The sequence below is a fragment of the Rhipicephalus sanguineus genome, chromosome 5, assembly GCF_013339695.2.
Source record: "Rhipicephalus sanguineus isolate Rsan-2018 chromosome 5, BIME_Rsan_1.4, whole genome shotgun sequence".
In the NCBI taxonomy this organism is placed as follows: domain Eukaryota; kingdom Metazoa; phylum Arthropoda; class Arachnida; order Ixodida; family Ixodidae; genus Rhipicephalus; species Rhipicephalus sanguineus.
This window is the reverse complement of record NC_051180.1, coordinates 57,316,125-57,338,315: the sequence shown is the minus strand read 5'-3', so window position 1 is coordinate 57,338,315 and position 22,191 is coordinate 57,316,125. Positions and strand designations below refer to the sequence as shown.

The 22,191-nt window shown below is 47.0% G+C and overlaps 1 protein-coding gene across 1 annotated transcript in view; it reads left to right on the top strand.

Moving 5' to 3' along the window:
• LOC119394668 (cytochrome P450 3A41) overlaps positions 1-22,191 on the top strand; it is a 64,255-nt gene that overhangs the window by 3,387 nt on the left and 38,677 nt on the right. The window contains 8 exon segments of the mRNA XM_049415942.1: positions 4,994-5,082; positions 5,340-5,484; positions 8,927-9,068; positions 11,009-11,169; positions 12,384-12,475; positions 13,152-13,295; positions 13,824-13,986; positions 14,263-14,333. Of these exon segments, the coding sequence (XP_049271899.1) occupies positions 4,994-5,082; positions 5,340-5,484; positions 8,927-9,068; positions 11,009-11,169; positions 12,384-12,475; positions 13,152-13,295; positions 13,824-13,986; positions 14,263-14,333 (1,007 nt within the window).

Genomic DNA, 22,191 nt, shown 5'->3' with positions numbered 1-22,191 from the left:
CCCCCCTTCCCCCCCGAAAAAGATTCCTGGTTACGGGCCTGGTACCGCGTTTAGTTAAGCTGCTGTGCTAATGAATTCACTAGGGCCGATACTGAAAGTGGGGCACAATATAATGAGGATGGGTAGCCTTGTCTTTTTGGCGCAAATTCTAGATTACTCTTTTTTACTACATTCAGGACGACTATCTGCCGTTCCCAGTAATTCGCGGGGTTGGCAGTAACATGGTAACGTATAGTCTGTGCTCAGACAACTGAACACATCCTGTGCAGCTGCGCTCGCTATGACACGCAGCAATGCCCGCTCCGGATGCGTTTAGACCAACTGGACTCGATGCCATTTTCTACAAACAAGATTCTAGGAGTTTAGACATGTGCTTCGAGGGCGCAGAAGGCAACAAAAGCGCTACTGAAATGAATAAAATCAACAGATCTGAGTGACCGCCTGTAGACTGCATATGCTCCTTCAAGTGTGCTAGTGATTCTGTCTATCTTCCTCTTTTAGATGCGAAGTATCTTAAGGCGGAGCTCAATCCGGTGGTGGTGTGTGGCGTGACCACCCTTACTGCGCATGCGCATACCCTCTCCACACACCTCCTCTCCACTCCCCCTCACCATTACCCCTCTCCACTCACCCTCCCACTTCTCCTCTCCACTCACCCTCTCCTCTTCCCCTCTCCACTTCCCCTCTCCCCTCCTCCTTTCCACTCTTCCTCTGAAACGCGGGCTAGACATGCCGAAATTCTCTCCTGCGCAACGCCGCGATGAGCTCGAGCGCATGCGCGTCCCCTCCCCTTCTCTCTCTCCTCTCCTACGCTGCCCCCCTCTCGCCCGCCTGTCGACCGCGTTCCCCGCTCGCCCTGTGAGACAGACAGACAGACAGACAGACAGACAGACAGAGAACTTTATTCAGGTTCACTACTTCTTGCGCAAAATTTTCTAAGACGACGGACGAAACAGACACGGACGGGCGCAAACTTCCAACTGAATTTATTATTAACATGTGCCCTAAATATATACAAAAATGACTATGACAAAACAAAAACACCAATGCCACAGGTGTGCAGTGTGTCAGTGCGCATCAGCTACTCACTCCCCCAAAATGTAGTGACCCTTCCAAGAAAGCCATTTCCTTCCAAGAAAGCCATTTAATTCTGTGTCAATGACACTGACGTCATGCTCACGCAGTTGCTGCCCTCCCTTTGCATTTTGGCTGCCTCCACAATCTCTCGCGTGCGCTGATCCGCGTCATGAAAAACAGCAGTACACTGTTTATACAACGGTTTGCATCCACACTCGTGGCAATGAATGGCCAAATTTCCATCCCTGCCCCCGTCCACCCTGTTCGCGTGCTCACGCAGGCGGTGGTTTAGACACCGACCTGTTTGCCCAATGTAAGGTCGTCCACACGAGAGTGGCAACTTGTACACGACTTCCTTCGTGCATTCAACATACTTGTTTCGGTGTTTTACGCCGCATTTCTCCTTTTTGGGTATAAATGGGCTTGTGGCAATGCAGAGTTTAGACAGTTTTTCAGGCGCAGACATGACCACCTGTACGCCGACCTTTGCACCAATCTTTTTAAGATTGTGCGAGATTCCGTGCAAGTAAGGAATCACCGCCATCTTTTTAGGCCGCATGGTCTCCTGATTGTCACCCTGATTGTCTTCATGCGAAGCAGCCGCAGCTTTCTTCTGCGTCCTCCTGATAGCATCAGCCACAGCCACTATCATCTCCTGCGGGTAACCGGCTGACGTCAGGCGAGACACCTGCGCGTTGAAGCTTCGGTTCATAGCGTGCTTGCACGTCTTACTGAGCGCATTGTTCAGACAGGAGCTGATTATGGCTCTCTTCACCAATTTGGTGTGGGCGGACCTAAAGGGCAGCAAAGGTTTCTGGCTACGCGGTTCATACATCCAACACACGTGAGCTCTTGAAAACGTGAGGCAGAGGTCTAAAAACCTGAGATGGCTCTGATGGGGCAACTCGTGCGTGACCACTAGGGGTGTTAAGGATTCCTCGAAAATTGCCAACGCCTGAGCCACATCACAGGAAAAAACATCATCAACACTCTTTAGCAAAACCAAAAAATCGTCAACATAGCGAAACACCTTCACCACGCTTGTGCCTCTTGTCGACGAGAACTCTGTCCAAATGTGCCATGACAATGTTGCTTAGTACAGGCGCGACGCAGGAACCTATACATATTCCTGTCTTCTGTATGTACAGACTACCGTTCCATTGAACGTAGGTTGAATTAAGGTAGAGCGCCAATAGATCCAGAAAATGCTGAACAGATATTCCACATTCATTTTGAAACCGAACTGCACCAAAAAGCGAAATTGATTCTTCGACACATGTTAACACTAGATTATGCGGGAGGGAATAATATAAGTCTTTAATATCTACAGAGAAGGCATTGAATCCCACCCCGGCATGCTGAACCAAAAATTCAACCACTTGTTCGGAATTAGTGGTTGAATTTTTGGTTCAGCATGCCGGGGTGGGATTCAATGCCTTCTCCGTAGATATTAAAGACTTATATTATTCCCTCCCGCATAATCTAGTGTTAACATGTGTCGAAGAATCAATTTCGCTTTTTGGTGCAGTTCGGTTTCAAAATGAATGTGGAATATCTGTTCAGCATTTTCTGGATCTATTGGCGCTCTACCTTAATTCAACCTACGTTCAATGGAACGGTAGTCTGTACATACGGAAGACAGGAATATGTATAGGTTCCTGCGTCGCGCCTGTACTAAGCAACATTGTCATGGCACATTTGGACAGAGTTCTCGTCGACAAGTTAAGAGGCACAAGCGTGGTGAAGGTGTTTCGCTATGTTGACGATTTTTTGGTTTTGCTAAAGAGTGTTGATGATGTTTTTTCCTGTGATGTGGCTCAGGCATTGGCAATTTTCGAGGAATCCTCAACACCCCTAGTGGTCACGCACGAGTTGCCCCATCAGAGCCATCTCAGGTTTTTAGACCTCTGCCTCACGTTTTCAAGAGCTCACGTGTGTTGGATATATGAACCGCGTAGCCAGAAACCTTTGCTGCCCTTTAGGTCCGCCCACACCAAATTGGTGAAGAGAGCCATAATCAGCTCCTGTCTGAACAATGCGCTCAGTAAGACGTGCAAGCACGCTATGAACCGAAGCTTCAACGCGCAGGTGTCTCGCCTGACGTCAGCCGGTTACCCGCAGGAGATGATAGTGGCTGTGGCTGATGCTATCAGGAGGACGCAGAAGAAAGCTGCGGCTGCTTCGCATGAAGACAATCAGGGTGACAATCAGGAGACCATGCGGCCTAAAAAGATGGCGGTGATTCCTTACTTGCACGGAATCTCGCACAATCTTAAAAAGATTGGTGCAAAGGTCGGCGTACAGGTGGTCATGTCTGCGCCTGAAAAACTGTCTAAACTCTGCATTGCCACAAGCCCATTTATACCCAAAAAGGAAAAATGCGGCGTAAAACACCGAAACAAGTATGTTGAATGCACGAAGGAAGTCGTGTACAAGTTGCCACTCTCGTGTGGACGACCTTACATTGGGCAAACAGGTCGGTGTCTAAACCACCGCCTGCGTGAGCACGCGAACAGGGTGGACGGGAGCAGGGATGGAAATTTGGCCATTCATTGCCACGAGTGTGGATGCAAACCGTTGTATAAACAGTGTACTGCTGTTTTTCATGACGCGGATCAGCGCACGCGAGAGATTGTGGAGGCAGCCAAAATGCAAAGGGAGGGCAGCAACTGCGTGAGCATGACGTCAGTGTCATTGACACAGAATTAAATGGCTTTCTTGGAAGGAAATGGCTTTCTTGGAAGGGTCACTACATTTTGGGGGAGTGAGTAGCTGATGCGCACTGACACACTGCACACCTGTGGCATTGGTGTTTTGGTTTTGTCATAGTCATTTTTGTATATATTTAGGGCACATGTTAATAATAAATTCAGTTGGAAGTTTGCGCCCGTCCGTGTCTGTTTCGTCCGTCGTCTTAGAAAATTTTGCGCAAGAAGTAGTGATCATGGAGTACCAACTAGCTCGAACCCACACCTTGTTAAAATTTATTCAGGTCCTGAGGAACTGCGTTGTAACGCCCCCTTTTAGGGGGAATCCGTAGCAGTCGCGGGCCGCTCCCACGTAGGGACCGGAAGACCGTGGCCCTCCGCCCTCTCGCAGGCCCTCTGGACAGCCCGAAGTTGAACCAAGAGGTCGCCGCTGTTAAGGGCTTCCTCCCAGTCCTCTTCTTTGTTGAACTCTGCGTCACGTAACGCAGGACATTGCCAGAGCATATGAGGTAATGAGCAATACGCCTCTCCGCAGTCCGGACAATGCGGTTCGATGTTGGGCGAGAAGTGACTGAACCTGCCCCTCGAAGGGAAAGACCCCGTTTGGAGCATCCTGAAGGCCGATGATTGCGGTCGAGTAAGAATTAACGGCCAGGCTAGATGGCAGATACGACGCGCGTAGCGTCCCTCTTCGCGTTCCACGACGCGAGGTCGGTAGCATTCCCAACGAACGCCAACGGAACGCGATCGTGCAAGTGCTCCTGCTTAGCATCGCCTCATGGTCCCCTTTAGCAGGAGATGGTGTAATTTTTATTCTGTCGCTCCATTCGCCCCCTCATCTCTTCCCTCAGTGCCGGGTAGCAAACCGGACGATCATCTGGTTAACCTGCCTGCCTTTCCTTGCTCCTCTATCTCTCTCTCTTTCCATCATCTCACGTTGATAAGAGCGTATCGGAGACAGCTTTCCGTATCGTATGCGTCATTTTTCTATACCTCGTTTCGCATGTGGCCCATACGCAAGTTCTCATACGCTCTTTTTAGATTGGAAAGCAAACCCCTCCCCCCCTCCCCCCGCTTACCCCACCCCGAAGGAACTCACTTGTCGTGGGTCCAACAACAAATCCTCTATTGTTTTATACTTATTTCGAACAGAAGTCTACTTTTGTTACTTTCCTTTATGCGCAAAACTTCCCGCGAATGCTTTACAGATGACTACTCTGATTCAGCAATGCGCAATGACTATGTCAAGTCATCTCAAAGAAGCTGCGGAAGGCAATGAAGACGTCGATTTGAGAAGGTTGGTAAATACTCGCACATTTAGTTTTAAGTCATGCTGGTTTAGCGGGCCTGGCGTTATGGTGCTCAGTGCGAGGGTTCGATTTTTGTACAAGAATCCGCCTATAAAGGAAAGCGTAACCGTTCATTTGGCTGCCTTATTCAGAGTCCTTTACAACGGATTAGCATGCAGCGCATGCATTCATTTCCGTTTCTCTCAGTTTTATAAAGCAGCAAGCAAATAACACTTTCCCAATGGTTTACATTGGCTATTTTCAGGATCTATGGCCACTATTCACTCGACGTGATTGCACGGTGCGCGTTCGGCACAAGAATCGACTCCCATGCGGACTCCGCCAATGCGTTTGTGACCAATGTTAGCAAGTTGTTTGCTGAAAGAAGAATGTCCTGGAGGGTTGTTCTAGCAAGTGAGCATTGTTTGCACTTCTACTATGGCCGACAGAATCGGCGAACAGTTTACTTACACACACACACACACACACACACACACACACACACACACACACACACACACACACACACACACACACACACACACACACACACACACACACACACACACACACACACACACACACACACACACACACACACACACACACACACACACACACGACGGAAAACGGACGGAAAACGATAAACCCAGCATACAACACTTCACAATCACCCTCACTGCATCTCTTTTCTTTCACCTTCCATACTTCCCAGCGTTAAATGGAAAGTAACTTCATTTATGATTTTCAGCGCTCTTTCCTGGACTGGTGAAGTACTTCAAGTTTAAAACACAAAACTTTGCTAACTACGAATACTTCATTAGTGTTTGTCAACGCATAATGAACGAGAGACGCCGTGTTGGCCAGGTGCGTATCCAATCTCCTTTTTGGCATGCCTAGTCATTTACGCAAATGTTCTTGTTCATGCTCGTATAACGCCCAAGAAATCTGTAAGGAAGTTGAGCTCTTGACGGGGGACAATGACTATGTTCCCAACGACGAAAGTTGAGGTTAATGACGTTGGTATAAAGGCACCCAAGTGAAGCCGTAATTAGGCTGACAGATGCGTAGCGGAAAACTACCACTGCAATATTTTGCCCTTGCATAAAACTGCGGTGGGGTTATTATTGCTGGCTCAGCAGCCACGTTGTACCGAGGCCGCAAAATAGTGCCCTTCGGGCCGCAGGTTGCCGACCCATGGCCTAGAGTACAGAAAGCCTGAGAAAACACTAAATCTTGGGAGCGGGCGCGTGTAATCTAACATGTCATCTAACAAGCAGACGAGTCACCGCCCTGCTGTCAGTCAACAACAACAACAACAATAATAATAATAATAATAATAATAATAATAATAATAATAATAATAATAATAATAATAATATAATAATAATAATAATAATAATAATAATAATATCTTGGGTGTCGCATACCAAAACCACGATGTGATTATGAGACACGCTGTAGTGGAAGGCTGAAAATATTTAGACCATCCGGTGTTCTTTAACGTGCACTGACGTCAATCGCACAGTACGCTGGCCTCTATCATTTCGCCTCCATCCAAATGCGACCGCTGCGGCCGGCATCAAACGCGACTTCAGGTCAGCGTCTGTGCACCATAACTGCTGTACCACCGAGGCGTATTGGCGTGAGTCACTGATGATTAATTGATGTAAAATTTTCAAACCAAAACCTTGTCTTATATCTTTAGATGCCAGTTTTATAACTGTATATGGAGTTATGCCAACAATCGCACGTTTTGTTCTCACTCATTGCTAAGATTTAATTGAACTGTTGTTAACGTAGTAGCAAGATAGACTGAGTGAAACAACAATGGCAAAGAAAGCAAGCCACCAGCGTATATTTAAGCCAGTTTTGACAATTATCTCAAGTGAATGTGTTTCAGTGAGAGTGGCCACAAAGTGTAATGTACAACTATTATGGTACAACCGTGAGCAAGAGTACACGGACCACGGGACGCGTGCCAAATTACATCGACGCGCCATCTGCCGACGCGGCGCCTCTTGTCGAGAGGGCCCCAAGGGCAGCGGTGCGCATGCGCGTCCCATAACATCTGCTTGTCGTGATGTAGCTTTGCCTGACGCGGGTACGGTGCTCTTTGACTGAAAGTCAACTGGGTGTCGCTTTCTCTGTTCCGTCGCATCTTCACCGTTGATTTACGTAGCGGCTGCGGCAGCGCTGGCTCGCACGTCCGGTGTGCATCGCTTTCTTCTTTTTTTTCGTTTAGCGGCTTCCATATGCCGTGCTTCGATATGCGGCGGGACTGGGAACCGTTTGCGATAATGCGACGGCGCAAGAACGACACAGGTCTTTTTGCGCGAGTCATCTAAAGACGTCAGAGGATGCAGTGCGCCGCTCGATGAAAGAAAGAAAGAAAGAAAGAAAGAAAGAAAGAAAGAAAGAAAGAAAGAAAGAAGGAAAGAAAGAAAGAAAGAAAGAAAGAAAGAAAGAAAGAAAGAAAGAAAGAAAGAAAGAAAGAAAGAAAGAAAGAAAGAAAGAAAGAAAGAAAGAAAGAAAGAAAGAAAGAAAGAAAGCCATGCAGGCTGGACGCACAAGCCAGCGCAGCCGCAACGTAAAACGATTTCAGAAGCGACGGAGCAGAGAAAGCGACACCCAGTTTACGCTTAGTCGATGAGGAACCACGCCAGGCAAAGCTATTAGACAGGCCATACATACGTGATGGGACGGGCATGCGCACCTCTGCTTTAGCGCCCCTCTCGACAACAGGCGCCGCGTCGGCGGATGTCGCGGTGATGCATTTTGGCACGCGCTCCCGTGGTCTGTACACTTAAGTCCGTATACTTTTGCTCGCGGCTGTACCTCTCACTCACATAACGCCGTAGACACTGAGCCACTGGGGAGACAAAAATTGTCTACCTTTAATGCGAAGCTATCTTTATGCTACCCTTATAAGAAAAGTGACGTCATTAATTCAATCCCTGGACTCAGATTGCATTAAGATAATGTTGGCGCTATAAAACCCAATACTATCAATCGTTTAGCCAACGTTGGGCGAAACTGACCAGCTGTAGCCAGGAGTGTCCACGACTAATAGCTGTCGTAGTATGTAAGTAAATTCGGTCACGTGTATTAGCGGGGCACTCTGCTCAGCTCTCTTCGGAATCGGCACATATTTTCCGTCAGCAATCGTTCGCTGGTACAGGATGTGGGCGGAATAGGCTGACGAACACGCATTAATAAAGAAAAAAGCATCATTATGTAAATTGGAGCACACAAATTATGCAATAAAATGACAATCAAGACAAACAAGCTTTAGCAAAATAATAATCTAAAAAAATGTATGGAATTTGTGAGGACCATCACGTATTTGCTCACATAACGGGCAAATATCTGCTAACTTTTGGCTATTACTAGCTAGTGTTGGCTATTTTGGTTCGTTGGTAACAACTTTATTGATGGTCCGGCAGAGCTTTCGCCGACTGGGCTTTAGGGCCTTGCCTCGACGTCCCCACATGGGACGTGGCTATACCCTGGATAATATTTCTTGCTCCTGTTTGATACTGGCCAGTTAGCATATGTTGCGTACTCTTAGTTACGTATGCAAATGTTTGCTATCCACTGGTATAACAATGAGGAAAAGTAATACAGGTGTATACCAGTATGTCAGTGCCTCACCGCACTAAAATCCTCGCCCACTAAGACAGTGGCCTTTACAGAAATTTGACACCAATTAATAATTTAAAATCTGTTCGAATAAGCTTTCCTAAGACCATTCCTTCGTGGTAAGTTGGTAGGTAATAAACGTCCCTGTCTTTATTTCAATAAATTTATTTTACAACGTATGTGACAGCATCTATTTTCTTTTATTTTTAGCGTCACGAGGATTTCTTGCAGCACATGATGGACGCCCAAGAAGGTAGCCTGGCTTTAAGTGAGGACAGCACAGAGGAGCCTGAGAACAAGCTCTTCGACGTTGGTTTGGATAAGAAGCCGGCTTCGGCAAACAATAATAAACGTGAGTACTCTAATGTTTGCTCAGCGCTTTGACGCTCGCATAGCATTCCACTTTATTAGCAGCACTTCTTCTAAGCGCAAATGTGATGCGCATATTTCACCGCCTTAGCTCACATTACACTTCGTGGTCTAATAATAATTGTTCACATTACACTACGTGGTCTAATAATGATTGTTGGGTTTAAATGCCTCAAAACCACGATATGATTAGGAGAGATGCCGTAGTGGATTTTCCCGAAGTTTCGACCACCTGGGGTTCTTTAACGTGCACCTAAATCTAAGCACACGGGCCTCAAGCATTTTCACCTCCACTTACACTTGGTGGTTACTTCGTGGTCACTCTCATGGAAACACATTTGCTTGAGCTAATTGTCATCACTGAATCAAATACACACTAGCGACTTCAGGCCCATAGCCAGCAATTGTTTTCGGGGGAGGGGGGCACTTGCTGAAGGTCTTCACTATTCGAGAAGAACACTTATTTTCATTATGTATTTTCGGTAAAACAACCCTCTCCATCAAAATTTCGGGGTGGGGGGAAGGCGGGCTTCGGTCCCCCCCCCCCCCCCCTCTGGCTAAGGGCCTGGGCGACTTGTTTTCTTTACCTTTGTTGTTTCATCAGTCTGCCTTCTTACTGCGTTAAAACACATCAGCTACATCTGATCAATGAGAGAACGAAAAGTACAATGGTTGGCAGAACTCCACATACAGCTAGAAAACCGGCATCTAAAAGTATAAGATAAGGCTCTGGTTTGAAAATTTTACAAGTAAGCTTGAAGCCCAAAACAAAACAAGTATGACAGGGCAGAAACACACAAGCGTTCTGTCACATACATACAAAGAACTTTACTGGAGTCCTGAGGGACTAGATTAAAAGATGCCAAGAGTGCCCAGTCACGTCGGTTGTCGTCTGTTTTTCTGTCACCTACAATTTGATTAAATCTATAAGAAAATAATAAACGGGCGTAGACAGGCACTGCACGACAGGTGAAGTGCGAACGAAGGCTGCCTGGCTCTCTGTCTAGTTTTCTCACCTGTCCTTAGCTTCTCTATATTTTGGTGTCGAATACTGGGGAAACACGACTCCTTCGCTGAGCGCGACGAGGAATATTCTCGACTGTTTCGTACTGTTAGTGGCGAGGTTACGCATCGCTGATGATCAACGCCTATACCAGACGCTGTCGGCCTGCCTGAATGCCAGAAGCTAATCGGACGGAACGCTTCCAGACCGATCCATGTCGCTGACTAGAGTCGACAAGCCTAAGCTTTGACGTGTTTTCGAACCCGTATCTGCTATCAACACCGAACTCTCGAAGCTTGACGACGCACTAGAGCACACTACCGAAGACGACGAGCTCGAAGCAGATTACGTAACTTATTTCTTAAAATGTTTTTATTAATACTGTCAAACCTCTGTTGAGGGTCCTTACAGGGACCCTCAATATGTATAAAGACCAAGCTTTCAGCATGATGGCCGAAATTCGCTGCAATATCGGGGTTTTGGAAAGAGTGTACTCAGAATCGGAGACGGGCTTTTCAGCGTGCAGCCCCGACTGCTCCTGACGCCATGTATCCTGCCTAGAATTGGTTCACGACTGCTGAACTGAGATATGTCAATATTCACAAACGGTCAACAGGCTGTGAGCAGTTCGAGTATTCTGCTAATTTGAACAGACAACACAACATCAAAGGCGACGAAGGTGTAAACTTATTTTTGTTTATCTGAAACCTACATGTTCCTGCTGGGCACTATCTTGTAGGTCAAACCTGGAGTAAGATAATAACGTGCAAATGAATGCATAGAAGCTATCTCTAAACATCTTGTAAGCGAACCAGTTAATACATTAAGAAAGACAAGTAAACGACAGAGTAAGTCTGCCGCGCAATATGCAAACAAAATCGAAAACTAAATTTTCTTTTTTTTTTTTTTCGTCCACAAAGGTCTGACTGAGATGGAGGCAATGGCGCAATGCGTGCTCTTCTTTCTCGCTGGTCAGGAGACTACGCTGACAACGCTAACCTTCGCCGCATACCAGCTTGCACTTAATCCCGCCATCCAAGAAAAACTCCGAAAGGAAGTGGATGAGTGTATTGCCGCGAACGCAAGTACATTTCTTACTGCACTTGCAACATTTCGACATGCTTGGGTTTGGGGTTTTAGAAACCGAAGCACCATCCTTCGTACGTATAGCAACAAGAAATTACGTAAGCGTGGGATCTAAGTTGTCTCGCTTAGTATGCTTGCCTTATGTTCACCTAAGAGACAAAAGATAATAGTCGTAGCAATAACAAAATATTTTTTCCAAGTTCCTGAAGATTTAAGCAAAAATCTTGGAGCGTATGCATTTTACTTCTCATTAGTTTTTTAGCGCTCGATCTTCTGAAGCTTACCGCTCTATCAAGTAAGATCAACGCCGCACAAGCGGTTCTTTGATCGAAGGGCTTAGCTTGGCAAGCACTAAGCTAAAATTACGACGACTAGTATTTTTGTACGTATTAAGCTGTCAGTAGAACGTGAAGTATAGCCGCCCAAATCTTTAACGATCGTGCGCGAGCGCCGACTTTTTTGTGCGTCAGCGCCGTACGACGGAGCCAAGCTGCAAACAGGGCGAGAGTAAGCGCATGCGCACGAAGTGCGCTCAGCTGGACCCATCGTCTCCTTGGCTGTTCCTTAGTGGGGACGTCACCCTGCATTTACTCAGTTCAGACGAACAGGCAGCGCGTCTTGCTCGTGTCATATATTCTGAAGATCAGCAAGCGACTGAGATAATGAAATCCGCAGACGTCACACGCCCGCGCGCGTGAGATAAGAATCACAAATGTGGATCGTTCGTTTGTTATCTGGCTACGCGCGTCTTTCCAGACCGGCCGTGATCTGGCGACGCAAATGCTTTTTTGTTTCTTTTTTTTTTGCGCTTACCCTCGCCCTGCTTGCAACTTGGCTCCGTCGTACGGCGCTGACGCACAAAAAAGTCAGCGCTCGCGCACGATAGTTAAAGATTTGGGCGGCTGTACAGCTATTTTAAGAACAAACCGCAGTTAAGGGTCGTGCTCAGAGTGTCGACACGCAGTGCTGATTAGAAACAAGTCCATATAATGCGCCGTCAAAGAGGGCACGCAGCACAAGCCGTACACGGCACTCGTGTTTTAAAAGCCCCCTTTACTTCCGGCCTCTGCTTACATAGCTGTGAGGGCCCCGCTGATCATTTAAGTAGTTTCTATGCGCCCTCATTAGGGACGGCGCTTCTGTAGCCGCATGGTAGCCTTGCACTTCCGAACGTTTCATCGCATCAACTGCTGCACTGGTTCTGCGCAGGGTCCGGAGCCCAGCTTGGACGTCATATCGAAGTTGAAATATTTGAACTGCGTTGTCTCGGAAGCGCTACGCTTGCTGCCCCCCGTGGTGAGGTGAGCTACCGAAGTAACAATGAAACTAACTTCATTTGTATTTGAGGTGAACGTAGAGATTTCAGCAGCCCGATGACATGGACAATTTTCTCCACATACATATAGCCGAAATAGATAATGACGCACATATTTCTCGCCTGTTATAAATACTAATATTGCTGGGTAAACAAGTACGGAGAACTACGTCTCATCCTTGCTTTTCTCTTCCTCCTTACCCCTTCCCCAGTGCAAGGTAGGAAACCGGATATTTATCTTCCGGTTAACCTCCCTGCCTTTCTGCATTGCATTTACCTCTATTTCCGTCGCTCATGGATCTTAGCGCAAGACTAAAGCCGCAGCTGCCAGCTATGTAGTCACAAAAGACGGAGCACAAGAAAACAAAGAGAGAGAGAAGCAGAATCGCTACTGGATAGCGTTGACGAATTAAATTTATTTTATAACAATATTTCTTGGGACAATAAGAACTGTCTATGAAGTGCGCTCTGAATCAAGCTGCCCTATTATCATAATACCTATCAGGCTTTTCACGTCTAACCCTTATACGTCCATAGCCTTACGCAACTCATGCTAAATTTTGACCATATTCTTTATGCATGTGCATGGGATTGACGGCAGAAGTATTTAGCAGTGATCTAAGCAAAGTAAGATACTTGTATTTTTTTCTTTTTTTTTTCAGGCTTGAACGGTGCGGCACCAACGACTACGTTCTCGGCGACACTGGTATGAAGCTTCCAAGCGGGTGCACCGTTATTATACCCGTATACTCAATCCATCACGATCCGGAGTTCTTCTCGGATCCTGAATGTTTCAGACCTGATCGGTAAGCATATCGAGGACGCAGTTTTGCGATGGCATACTCAATTCTTGCACGGCTGTTAAAAAGTACTGTTTTTTCACGATGTGCACAAATGGGGCGGAGAATCGTAGGCTGTCGCTTTGTCACTGAGACGCGCAGCGTAGGAAACACTTGGGCGGGTGCGCGCGTGGTCGTGCAACATAGTAAAAGCATATATTTTTCATCAAAGTTAGACAACGAAAAAAAAAAACACGTTCACTATTTGAAACCTACATACCAAATAGTCCTGCAAGTTGTTTTAGTGCGTGTTATTGAGTTAAAGTACGACCATAGCGGTAGGATAGCAGTCTACAATGAGCCAGCGTATGCTCTGTATAGGGTGCTATATACACTACACAACTAGGCTGCTAGCCACACTAATTTTTTGTAAGTATAAGCGCTAACTGATAAGAAACATAAGCCTGCAGGATGAAAAGTTATAGGTGTCGTAGGTTTGGTATACATTTTGTGGACAGTGATGGTAGTGGAGCTGTTGCTCTCTTTCTTGAACAGGTTCAACGAGGAGAATGTGGGATCCATCCATCCCTACACCTATCTTCCTTTTGGTGCTGGACCACGTAACTGCATCGGAAGCCGTTTCGTGCTTCAGTCCATCAAGATGTGCCTGCTTCACTCAGTGCATAGTGTTGAGTTCACAAAAACTGACAAGACGAAGGTATGTATTATTGTTCTTCGGTCACACTAGCACGCACGTACCTCTTCAAAAAGGAAAGAGAAAAGAAAGGAACAGCTTTGATGGCTGTGATGCGATGAGGCACGAGATGCCACTGATAACAAGGGCAAATGAGTTCTGCTAAAAATGAACAACGTTACGAGACTGCGTGAACGAGTCAATCCCGTAAACAAATATAAAGCACTTAAAATGCTTAATACTTCATCTACACGCCATGAACATAATTCAAGTGAACATTTCCATTTCGACGTTTTGCAGGTTCCTCTAAGCATTAAACCAGGTATTGGCGTCTTGACAACAGAAGACATCACTCTTGGAATACGGAGACGGCCAGATCGACTCCACTGACGTGTGACCCCAGGAATACACTGAGAAAAGGATAACTACATATCCTGTGAAAATTGCGTAGAGAAACGAATAAACTCTGTCAGCGATGAAAGTACGCACCTTGCATTCACCCTCTGTAATGTTATGAATGTGTAGCTTAATGAATATATTATATTCAATAAATGAGTCTTCATTCGAATGCTGAACAGAAATGATATTACTGCGCATTCTTGTCATTCCAAGCAGGCAGTCCAAGGTCAAGTAGTAGGGTCATTATGTAACAGCCATATAGGAACGCTATTCAAGGCTCGGTATTAGGAACTAAGGAATGCAGAAAACATGAGATATCTCTCATTGTGCTGCCATGTACGTCTCCGGGCTGCCCTAATTAAAGATGCGCTGGAATATTTAAAGTAATAATATCTCATTGTGAACAAATTTTACTTATAATAATGCCTGCATTAGACAATGTTAACAAACAGGTAGAAATCTATTAACAGCGGCGACAATTGATTCGCCTACCGAAAGAAGCATCCAAATATTGATATCATCCCGCCAAGTTGTTCTTACTTTAGTGTAAAGCCCCTAGATGGAGCAGCGGTCCCACCTTGGGTATTTGGAATTATTGACTGCGGTGTTTGCTAAAGCGATTGTTTAGTTCTGCATGTGCTTAAATGCTAAACTAAAGACATCTTGCGTGATAATTGAGGCGCTGCTTTTTTAGACATTTCGTACACACTCGGATTTTTGTTGCTGATAACAATAGATATAACAATAAATATCCCTTCGTTGCCCGTGAATCCAAATTATTATACACTGTCGCAGATGAAATGAAAGATCATGTGTCTATTCAGGCAAGGAAGAAGGTAATTGTCATGCCTGTAATACGTATAGCAGGGAAGGGACGATAATTTGTTGAGGAAACAGAATTATCTGCAGAAAATTTTCCAATGCTGGCACAGAAAACGTGAATTTTCATAAAATAATAATATCTGGACTTTTACGTACCAAAACCACGACACGATTATGAGGCATGTCGTAAAGGAGGGTTCCGCAAAATTTGTACAATTTGGTTTTCTTTTACGTGCACTGACATCGTACAGTACACGGACCTGTAGCACTCCGCCTCCATTGCATTGCGCCCACCCCGCGTTTTTACTGTACTTGTACGTGTGTCGTTTTTTGGACAACATGATCGGAGATGACTTGGCAGACGTCAGAATTTAGGATTTACGGTGAGCAAATCTATCTGGGGTTGGAACCAGCTGTAACAGCCACATTTATTATGAATGTTTTTTTTTTTTTTGCGCGATGATGAGGACCTCTGAGGTTTTGCGCGTCAAACCACCATATGATAATGAGGCACGCAGTATTCAGAGACTATGGAACAATTTTGAACACCAGGGATTCTTTCACGCGCACCTAAACTTAAGTACACAGGTGTTCTTGCAATTCGCACCCGTCGAAACGCAGGCACCGTGTCAGGGAATTCTATACCCTCATTCTCTTGCTGAGCAGTGCGACACTTAATTTGCCAAACTACCATGGCAGGTACTATTTGTGCGTGCCTGTGGGTGTGTCTCATATTTTGATATTGGCAAATTCCCTCAGCCAGTGCCACAAGGTGCCGCGAGGTTTTTGAAAGGAAAGAGCTGTTATCCAATCGTCTGTAGCATGCAGATACAACGAAACCTATAGGAATCCCTTAAAAAGAAAGCTTTCCAAATGACGAAAAATCGCGGACCAGGGGTGCTATGCAGGATGGCCCGAGTCTGGCGAAACTCGGGATCTTTCCGAGCTCTGGCGACACCCCCTTTTGAACGAGCTAACAGTACGAGAAGGTGAAATCCATCCCTCAGGGTGCGCTCCGTTCCATTGGTTACGATGGAACGCGGCGTCACGTCAAGATCGGTCGAGAAGGTTGGGTGGTGTCTTCCAACTAGAGGCACCTTCTTTCATTCGTTTGTCGTTCCACTGAGTGCAGAAGTGCACCCATGCAAGAGAAGTGACAGGAAGTTCTACTAACTATATTTTTATATGTGCGCGGGCCGTTTGAATCTATTTACAAGCGTTTAATGTCTGCACTAAATATTCTTTAGAATAATCAGCACCGTGGCCTCTGAGATTAGTTCTGATCGAGCGCCTTACTACACCGCAGCTGGAGCTAATCGCCGAGGCCACGTGCATAATCACCATGGTCGACCTGTACATTGCTCGGCCGGCGCATGCCCTCTGCCGTCCTCTTCTTCATCGTCTGCTCGCTCCCCGAGCACATGCGCCCGGCTGATTAGCTAATTGGCTGAGTGGTATACCTAGCTAATTCAGGACATGCTATGACGAAGCTGATTAAGCAAAATCATGCTAAGGCCGAGCTAATTAAGCCACGTCTTACAAATACCATGCTAATGAAGCAGTGTACAGCTAAGAACAAACTAATTAGGACCATGATAATTGAGACGACGCTAATTAGGAGCGTGTAAATAAAACCAAGATAATCAAGACCTTACTCACCGAGATGGTGCTAATTAGGATTATGCTAATTACCTCTGTACTATTCAGGACCTTGCTAATTAAACCTGTGTAACTCATGTCGTCGTAATTAAAACATATACAGTCAAACAGGACTATTCAATATCATGTTAGTTAAGAACAAGCTAATTAGGACCATGCTTATTAAAACGACGCTAATTAGGAGCACGCCAATTCAAACCAAGCTAATTAGGAACTTCCCCGCCAAGTACGCGGTAATTAGTATCGCGCTAATTAACATTATTTTAAGTATATTTAGTGCTAATTGGGAGCTTGATAATGAAATCTGAGTAAATAATGCCTTGTTAATTAAAACATTACCAATTAAGAGATAACTATTCATTACCATGTTAATTAAGACCTAGCTAATCAATAGCGCCAATATTGAGACCGAACTGACACGGTCAGTACTCCGAAGCAGACTAAGCAGACTGGATGGATGGATACAACTTTATTTGAAATATTCAAAGTGAGTGTGGTTGGGCTCCTAGACGTCCGGGAGCCCCCTGGCCGACATCTCTAGGCAGGCCCGGTTCACCAGCGTCAGCTGGTCGTCCGAGCCAGTGGCCCGAAGAGCGGCCTCCCACGAGGAAAGGGAAGGATTGGGAATAGGGTCTACCACCAGGGGCTTTGGGCAGCTCCACAAACAGTGGAAAAGATCAGCCCGGGGAGCCCCACAGGTGGTGCAATGTGGGTGATGGAGAGCTGGGTAAAATAGATGTGCCAGATAGGGGGGAAATAAATGTTTTCGTCTGGAGCTGGCGCCAGATCGAGCTCTGATTAGGGTTAAGGGAGTAGTGAGGGGCAGGTAAATCTCGTCTGCCGTTCCTGTAATAGGACATAATTTGGTGGTAGGTGCAGATTCCCTCTTCTGGTTTTGTCACGGGTTTGGGTGAGTGGTCCTCGAGGGTCCGGATGGAAAGACCTCGGACATGCGCATTAACGCGCTCATTCCCGGGGATACACTCATGCCCAGGCACCCACGTGATAGTCACCGGATGGGGAAGCGAAGGAATGTTTCGCAAAATGCGTGAAACCGTGTTTGGGGCTATGCCTTGACGGAAGTATCGATATGCGCTTTGGGAATCGGTACAGATTTCTGTAATGGTAGAATCTGCGGCCGCATGCGCCACTGCTAGGACTAGTGCGACTCCCTCAGCCACGTCGTGGCGAGCCGTTTTAATAGACGCGGAGATGTTAATGCGTCCGTCCTCCGTCATCGCTGCAGCTGTGGCCGTTCCTTCAAGCGGGCCTACCGCAGCGTCGACATAAAGGACGTCATCACGATTTCTGTACCACCGTATGTAATAATCAGCGCGTGCCTTGCGTCGACCCGGGTGGCGTTGGGGATTCATGTTTCGTGGCAGTGGCTTGAGTTGCATGTGTGCCGCGACTTTTATCGGAATAGGGGACCATGCTTCTTCGTTACGCATCGTGCCGCTTGGCTCTAACCTCAGGGTTCGGAGCAGGTTCCGCCCTGTGGGTGTCCGAGAGAGGCGCAAGAGTTGGTTGCTCCTCTGTGCCTCTATAATTTCCTGGACTGTATTATACAGACCAGTCTGCAGGAGGTGAGCATTGCTAGTACGCATCGGTAGCCTCAGTGCGGTCTTAACCGCCCGCCTGATTAGACTGTTCGCCTGTTCTGTTTGCTTTTGAGTGAGGTGGTGATAGGGAAGATGGTAAGCGAGGCGACTTACCACCAAAGCTTCAACAATTTGCATTGTGTCCTTCTCAGATAGACCGTGATTGCGCGACGCAATCACGATCTATCTATGTGTGGACCGCGTTTGAGTAAAAATTTCCGGTATTCCTGTGCCCTTATCTTTAGGGGTGCTGTATATGTTGATTACCAAGAGTCCTTTTCCCGATGTGTAATTCGATGGGATTAGCTCAAGGGCGGTGTACTCGGTGCCTTTCTCGGCTGAGCCTCCCGTAGGGGTCCGGTCTATAAATGGAAGGGTTTTATGTATAAGAATAGCGGTGCGCGATGTTACGGATGCCACATATATCCCTGCAGAGAGAAAGGTGCAGACCCCGTTTCCTGCAGAGCCACGATATGCGGTGGTTCCGTGGAGTGTTGAATGTAGGCGGCCAATTGAGAGTGTTTCTTTTTGATGCTTCTACAATTCCATTGTCATATGTTGATATCAGATTAATTTTGATTTCCGGATAGAGAAGGCAAACCTGCTCTTCCGGAATTCTGTCGATTACTAGAATTCGCCATGTTGAGGCGTTGTAGGAGTCGAAACTCCCGATTGTGGGCTGTTCGCCTGCTCCGTGGGCTGAGGAGAACAAGCGGCGGCGGATTTGCGTTGTTTACGCTTACGGGTTGGTGATGATTGAGCATGCATATCGTACAGGTCATTAATTGCAGCCTCAATTTTCTCCATGCGGTGACTAAACGTGGTCTCCATCCTCTGGAGGGCCTGTTCTTGTTCCCTACTCAGTTGTGTTTTAACAGCCTCGAGGCTATCACTTACAAACTTCAGAACTATTTGCGTGAGGCCTTGTGTGAATTCTGGGGTTTGGAAATATTGGGCACATGTCTGTTGAACGAGGGCTGGAGAATGGGGTGGGGTTGATTGGGAAGGCATTTGGGAGGCCTGCTCAACGGGCGACTTACCGGAGTCGGCCAGGGGATCCTGCCGTCGCTGTAGCTGCGACTGTGGGACTTGATTTAGGTGACCTCCGGTAGCCGAGCCAGATGCACTCGGCGCCACTGCTCTGGCCGCTAGGCCAGGTGTGTGGGTGGACTGTCGTTGCGGGAGCGCGGGCCACGTGGCGTTGCTTTTTGCGCCGCACTGCGAAGAAGGTGTCGGGTGGTTCCTTGATGGATGCGCCGGTGTCTGGATGGGTGGAGGTGCTTGGGGTTGAATAGGTTGCGAGGTTTGCTGTCCTTGGTAGGTTTTGGGGCGCTTCGATCGGGCAGTCCTCGTAGGGCCTTGGCTGTCGGCATTCTGAGAACTGCTGCGAGGTTGGTTGTGTGGTGGCAATTCTTCTGTATTTTTCCTCAGTGGAGGGGTGTTGGGTTTTTACGGGAGCTGGCGTCCATCTCTCAACGTCCGAGGCCCGGGCCTCCTCTGACGGGCCGGGCACCCTAGATCGATGGTGGAATGTTCGTCGGATCCACAGGTTAGACAGCGCGGAACGCAACCATCGTGGTGCTCATCTGGGTTAAGCACGCCGCAATTTCCACACCGCCGTTCCTGCGGATATGGGCAGATGTCGTGTCGGTGGCCAGTTCTGAGGCAGCAGTGGCACACTTGGGTGACTGGTCGGAAAGGTCTGCATCGAAATTCCACACCTTGAAAGTAAACGTATCGGGGAACACGCCTGCCCTCGAAGGTGTATAGGCATCAGGGCTGGGCAGAGATACTCAGAAAAGTATTCCGGAATACAGGTATCGAAATACATGAACTGGAAGCCTAAAATACAGATACTGAGATACATTTGCTTTTAACGTAACGGGATATTTTGGAGATACTTTTGCAATAAGACGAAAAAAGTATTCCGGAATACAGTTACAGCGATACAGATACTGGAATACTTTTTTTATTTGAAGGATTCTCCTACTACGCAAAGACACTTATTAGTGCAGCATAATGTTGTTATTAAAGTTACAGTGCATCGAAACGTTCAGTTCATTTATAATTTATTACAGTACCCTCAGCGCCATTAAGACATTGCAGGGGAGGGGTGGACAAAGTACATAATTAGCAATAATGACATAATTACAAGTATCAATCGCAATAAAAATACACTATTTCACAACAACAGTAACAATGATTGGACACCCAAATCGACATACATGGCGAAAAACTAAGCTGTGCTAGAAATAGCACACTTTAAGCAAATCACTCGAATGACTAATGAACACCAGTGAATTGAGAAAAAGTATGCATTTACTTTGCACATAAGATCTGCTTTGCTGAGAAGGTTGCTGTGTGAGCATCTCAAATAGGCTGTCTTCTAACAGCGTCGGTTCAGCCTCAGCACAAGACTCACGAAAGAAAAAGTCTGCCTACCGCTGAAGGCGAGCACAAATTCGTGTTGTAGTGAATAAATATCGCCTTCATAGCCGGATTGCCATGCAGCGTGGCGATATCTCTTCTCGGGTCATCTAGATACCGAAACACTTCCACCCTCACTTGGGTTGTTCTGACTGCTCAGAATCCGAAGTCTGTCCCCATCTTCGGAATCCTAAGCCGTCTAACCCTGTCGGCTTCAATGAAGCTGTCACCACCACCGACGCTACCAGCACCCATTTCAGAAAGCCGCAACATGCGAAGTCGGCTCCGGCGGTGGGGGAGCCTGCTACCACGAAAGACCGTTTCACGCATGTAATCAATTAGGAACGCACCCTGACATTGGAGAGGTGGCTGAAAGCGCGTCAAAGATAGCCATCTTCAAGTCCCTTCCGCCGCGACTACGGGAACTGCTTTTGGAAGTGCCGCCGCTTTGAGAACTGAATGCACGCGAAGCATTGCAAAGCCTGTTCCAAGGCGGTATCTGCGCGGGGGGTCGCGATGTAATAGCTTGCCACCTGAAAAAAAATTTGGCGTGCTGCACTGACCTTGAGAGACAGCGCCTTTCGTCGGCAGAGGCCGACAACACTGCCCCGCGATTCTGCCGTCTGGTCCACATGGACCACATGGACCACATGGACCATATGGACCACATGGACCACTCTGTGCTTGAGCGGAAACCATCGCCGCCCTATCTGTCGGCGACCGGCGGCGCGCCATTGCTTGTCTTGGCACAAAAAAGAAAAAAAAAACGCCATTCCCCCATTGTAAACACGCCTAAACTCATTTCCGACACAAAAAACAATGTAACGAGATACCCGTGTCCAGCATAGTATCGCGATACAGGCGATACATCGTAAATGTATTTCACTACTGAGATACAAATACATTTTTCAAATGTATCTCGATACAGAAATACAGATACTCAAAAGTATCTCTGAAATACTATCGCGATACTCTTGTATCGCGATACTGCCCAGCCCTGATAGGCATGCTCCGTTCGTTCCGAATGCTCGGGCTTGGATAATGTTGATACCTTGCGGGTAGGTGACGGTGTCGTTCATGAGAGGATCCTCTGTGGGTATAGGTAGGGCTCCTGTGATTACTCCCTTGCAGGAATTATCTGGAGAAGCCACGTACGCGGAGACTTCATACGATATGCTGCCGAGCTCGAGCGTCTGCACGTGGCACAGCTGTTCAGCGAGGTCTGGATCTGAGGTGCTGATAAGGGCAATGTTCTGCTCCTTGCGTACTCGTATCCGCGCCTCCAGGGGCAAGGGGGCTCGGAGTGCGGTTTGTATAGCAG